We start from the raw sequence: 5,000 nt of genomic DNA, 5'->3' as shown, positions 1-5,000 counted from the left end.
GGAAGAACTGGGAGGGAGTGAAGGAAAATGGAAATGGTTGCTACCCCAGTTGTCATATAGGGGAAGAGTTCTGGTCGCCAACAACTTAGTTGCCTCGACTCTGTGGCATCGTATAATCGCTCTGACACCTCCAAATGGCCTGATCGAGGATATCCAGAGAGCCATCCTGGACTTCTTCTGGTCTGGTCATCACTGGATCCGGGCAGCAGCCCTCTACCTGCCGGTGACTGAAGGGGGGCAGGGCCTTGTCGACGTTCGTTCAAAAATGGCTTCTTTTAGACTTCGTACAGCGCAAAGACTATTGTATGAATGTGGCCCGAGTTGGTTGGGAACATCGCGTCTGCTGCTGAGGAGGGCTGCGAGATTTGGCTACGACAAACAACTATTCCTTTTACAGCCGGAGGGGGTGGACCTAACCGGACTGACCCCGTTCTACAGCTCAGTGCTGCAGGCATGGCAGATTGTCAACTGCACACGAGAAGAGGAAATGACCAAAGGTATGTGGTTGTTCGAAGAACCGTTGTTTTATAATAACTTCATACAGACTAAAGCACTGCAATCTGCCAGCCTGCGAGTCAGTCTCAGAGAGGCCGGCTGTACTAAACTGGGGCATCTAATGAAGTGGATAGATACATCTGTGGAGGCCTTGGGACAGAGGAGTAGCATCACCTCCATCAGGCTGATCAACAGGGTAGTGAGGGAGGTGTTAGAGGCTCTACCACCACCCTTAAGGACCTTTGTTGAAAACCAGACTGTGTGACCAGTGGAGTGAAGGTGGTGAGTATGGTTTCCCGTCTCTTCGTATTACACCAGCTCTGGAGGATTGGCAGGAGGGAGGGGGCCAGCTACTGCACTTTACAACCCCACACCTGGATGTTTTTCAGGCAGCAGGAAAAAAGGAACTGTATCAACTCTGCGTTAAGGTCCTGAATCTGCGTTCTCTGGCAGGGATGAAGGAGTCGAGGTGGACTGAGTTCTTTGGTCCAGACATTTCCCCGAAAAACAGCTGGCGGTCTCTGTACAAGCTGCCCATTGAAAAGCGGACAGCAGACCTCCAGTGGAGGGTCGTACACGGGGCGATAGCTACGAACAGATACAGAGTGCACCTTGATCCGGAGCTGGGGGAGGAGTGTGGTTTCTGTTCACAGGGTGAGACCCTGGCACATTTATTTGTCCAGTGTCCACGTCTGTCTTCTCTGTTTGAACTTTTAAAAAGGTGGTTTCAGGGCCTTGGTGAGGGGTTTTCTTTTGAGTTGTTTATTTTTGGCCCAAGGTACTTTGTTAAGAAGAAAAATGTACATACACTGGTGAACTTTTTGTCTGGCGCTGCTCAGTTGGCCATATGGCTGACACGCAGGAACCAGGTCCAGGACAAGGGTAGCGTGGAACTACTGGCGGTGCTGGAGGGACTGATCAGTCCTATTACAGGATGACCGACAACATCCAGACCTTCAGCCAAACATGGGCTGTTGGAGGGGTTCTGTGTTCTGTGGGGGAAGATGGACATCTGGTGTTGCATTTCTAGTTTTATTTTTTTGTTGGTCTGTAAATTTGTGGTGAATTGAAATGTTTTGTTATTGTTCATTTGTAACAGGTAAGAACGTGAAAAATGGTCTGTTCTCCTGGTACTGGTGAATAAAGGGACTTTGAAAACCAAACCTCTCCTCCCCTCTCCCTTCCTCTCCTCCTCAGCTCCTCCTCGTTTCCCTCCCTACAGTCCCGACTCCTTCCCTCCAGCTGTGGTTCCCGGCAGAGACTTCAGTCGTCCTGACTACGACGACTACTCTCCAGCAGGGGGCGGCAGGTCGAGCTTCAGAGGGAGGACGCCGACCTCCTTCAATCTGCCGGACGCAGCCTATGGCCGGCCTGAGTACAGGTGAGAGGATGATGATGATGAAGAAACAACAACAGAAGATAAATTAAAGTGACGCTTTACAGGGAGCAAATTAACAGATGAATGAATATTGCTGAGGTCTAAATCTAAATATAACGTCAGTCTGATTAAACGACACTCTAGAGACCTGTTACGACCTCCAACGACCTCTAACGACCTTGAATGACCTGTAATGACCCCTGACGACCTCCAACGACCTTTAACCACCCGTGACGAGCCGTGTCCACCTGTAAAAGCCTCACTAGTCAGTTGATGTTTCTCTGATTCTCGCTCTCAGCACCGGCTTCTACTCTGAAGGAGACTACGCCTCCCCGGACGGGCCCCCGCCCAGGCCGCCTTCCTTCCGCCTCCCACCGGACCCCCGGGCCGAGATGGCGTTCGGGGCGCGGCCTCCTCCCCCGTCCCAGCCCGACGGTCCTTCCCTCAGCCTGGCCCCGCTGCCTGGCGCTCCCTACGAGGAGCAGGAGCAGGAGGAGGAGGAGGAGGCGTGGAGGCCGGGCCCGCCCTTCCCTCCCTTCTCTGAGCGGAGCAGAGGAGGAGGAGCAGCACCGAGGAGGGTGTACGAGAGTGAGTCGTTACTCCCTGTTTACTCAGTGTGAAGAAGAACAAACTGTTTAAATATAATAAAATCTTGACACAAAGAGAAACACTCCACTCTCCCTCTGACATCTCTTCTCCTCCTCCTCCTCCTCGTCTTCCTCCTCATCCTCCTCCTCGTCCTCCTCCTGCTCCTCGTCCTCCTCCTGCTCCTCGTCCTCCTCCTCATCCTCCTCCTTGTCCTCCTCTTCCTCTTCCTCCTGCTCCTCTTCCTCTTCCTCCTGCTCCTCCTCGTCTTCCTCCTCATCCTCCTCCTCGTCCTCCTCTTCCTCCTGCTCCTCGTCCTTCTCCTGCTCCTCCTCCTCCTCCTCGTCTTCCTCCTCATCCTCATCCTCCTCCTCATCCTCCTCCTTGTCCTCCTCTTCCTCTTGCTCCTCTTCCTCCTCATCCTCCTCCTCGTCCTCCTCCTGCTCCTCGTCCTCCTCCTCATCCTCCTCCTTGTCCTCCTCTTCCTCTTCCTCCTGCTCCTCCTCGTCTTCCTCCTCATCCTCCTCCTCGTCCTCCTCTTCCTCCTGCTCCTCGTCCTTCTCCTGCTCCTCCTCCTCCTCCTCCTCATCCTCCTCCTTGTCCTCCTCTTCCTCTTGCTCCTCTTCCTCCTGCTCCTCATCCTCCTCCTCGTCCTCCTGTTCCTCCTGCTCCTCGTCCTTCTCCTGCTCCTCCTCCTCCTCCTCGTCTTCCTTCTCATCCTCATCCTCCTCCTCCTCCTTGTCCTCCTCTTCCTCTTGCTCCTCTTTCTCCTGCTCCTCGTCCTCCTCCTCTTCCTCCTGCTCCTTGTCTTCCTCATCTTCCTCCTGCTCCTCTTCATCCTCCTCCTGCTCCTCGTCCTCCTCCTCTTCCTCCTGCTCCTCCTCATCCTCCTGCTCCTTGTCCTCCTCCTCTTCATCCTCCTCCTCCTCCTCCTCTTCCTGCTCCTCATCCTCCTCCTCATCCTCCAGGACGTTACGAGTCATATGCCGGCCTGAGCGCAGCAGAGGATTGTGGGATACTGCATGGCTGTGAGAACGGCAGGTGCATCCGCGTCGCCGAGGGTTACACCTGTGACTGTTACCAGGGATACGAGCTGGATATGACCTCCATGACCTGTATAGGTAGTTAGAGATCACACACACACAAACACACTGCTCTCAGGAGAAAATGTGACAAACACCCATCATGACTTTTACATCATACAAGATGTTTTAAAGCTCGTCAATCCTGATTTAAGTCGAAGTTCAGTCGTATGAGTCAGTTAATACTTTCACGAAATAACGCAAAAGTATTCATGAAATAACGTGAACATCTTCTCAAAAATAACGCAAAAGTATTGACGTTGTAACGAGACTCTGATCTGTTTGTTTTTCTGCCGTGGCAGAAAGGTGCAATCCGTAGTTTGGAAAGTTGGTCATATGATTAAAAATAATTTAATATAAAAGAGAAGTTGCATGTTACATAATGACCTGCACACACCTTTGTATGTGTTTACATATGTATATAGAAGTAAACATATATATATATATGTATATATATATATGTGTATATATATTCAAGTAAATACTTTTCTTTTTCTCATTCCCATAGTTTTTTTTATCTTCTCTATGTTTTTTTTCTTTTTCCACTCTCATCATGAAGAATTAGAAATTATGAACCTGGTATTTCTACAATCATTTTCCTGTTTGCAGACGTGAACGAGTGTGACGACGGCGTCGGCCTGGAGTTCCCGTGTGTGAACGCTCGCTGTGTGAACACCGAGGGCTCGTTCCGCTGCGTCTGCAGGAGAGGCTACGTCATGTCCCGCAGACCCAACCACTGCGTGGCGGCGTAGGTCCCGTCGGACCGGACCGGACCTGCTCTGAACCACCGGACTGAACTGGTTTGGCCTTTTACAGACCAGATTTGACCGACTAGACTTGACCAGGATAAAAGTTCTGGACTAACAGAGACTCGATTGCACTGAACTGGACTTTGAACACGATCCTGGATGTTCTCATCTAGAAAACAACCTGTCGTCGTACGGATCTCGTCAAAGTGACACAAGAATAGCTATGAACATTTTATCGTTGAATAATCTCAAATGATGCTGAAAAATAAATAATTTGCTCGTTGTGGCCAGAGTTTCAGAAATATAAATCTCCCGTTCGTCCATTTCACTGATCGGTTATATTTCTGTCACTGTTTGTAGCCTGTTAGCCTGTTAGCTTGTTAGCCCACCGGCTGACGTCCCCTAATGAAAACACATGTAAATCAAATCATCTGTCGTCACAGAATCAGTCGGCAGACGTGTCTGACAGTTTTCAAGAATTGTTCTCTGTGAACTCAGTGAACTTGTTATTCGTGGCCCCGCCCTCCTTCGTCCAGATCCACTCGTTCAGCGTCTCGCTCGGTCCGAACCAGTCTTCAGCCCTCGCACAGACCAGACCGGGTCGCGGTCAAAGGTCACGCGTCTCTGAAGAACAAACGGTCGAGTCTGATTATCATTCATGTTGTTTAAGGAAAAACCCACCAGAGAATCACTGAGCTCAAATCGGTTCAG

General features: G+C 50.7%; 1 protein-coding gene across 5 annotated transcripts in view; it reads left to right on the top strand.

The window, feature by feature from the left end:
- Positions 1–5,000, top strand: part of LOC118296689 (latent-transforming growth factor beta-binding protein 4) — a 31,542-nt gene that overhangs the window by 24,977 nt on the left and 1,565 nt on the right. For 4 of the 5 annotated variants that reach the window (XM_047335469.1, XM_047335468.1, XM_035621835.2 and 1 more), the window contains 4 exons: positions 1,693–1,876; positions 2,172–2,461; positions 3,427–3,579; positions 4,150–5,000. The exon at positions 4,150–5,000 is cut by the window's right edge and continues 1,565 nt beyond it. In XM_047335469.1, coding sequence (XP_047191425.1) covers positions 1,693–1,876; positions 2,172–2,461; positions 3,427–3,579; positions 4,150–4,292 — 770 coding nt within the window. In that variant the 3' untranslated portion in view covers positions 4,293–5,000. Of the gene's footprint in view, positions 266–1,692; positions 1,877–2,171; positions 2,462–3,426; positions 3,580–4,149 lie in introns of those variants that run through there. The other variant, XM_047335470.1, reaches the window with a different exon arrangement.

The sequence above is a fragment of the Scophthalmus maximus genome, chromosome 11, assembly GCF_022379125.1.
Source record: "Scophthalmus maximus strain ysfricsl-2021 chromosome 11, ASM2237912v1, whole genome shotgun sequence".
NCBI lineage: Eukaryota > Metazoa > Chordata > Actinopteri > Pleuronectiformes > Scophthalmidae > Scophthalmus > Scophthalmus maximus.
The sequence above is the reverse complement of the archived record's forward strand: the minus strand, read 5'-3'. Positions and strand labels throughout refer to the sequence as shown.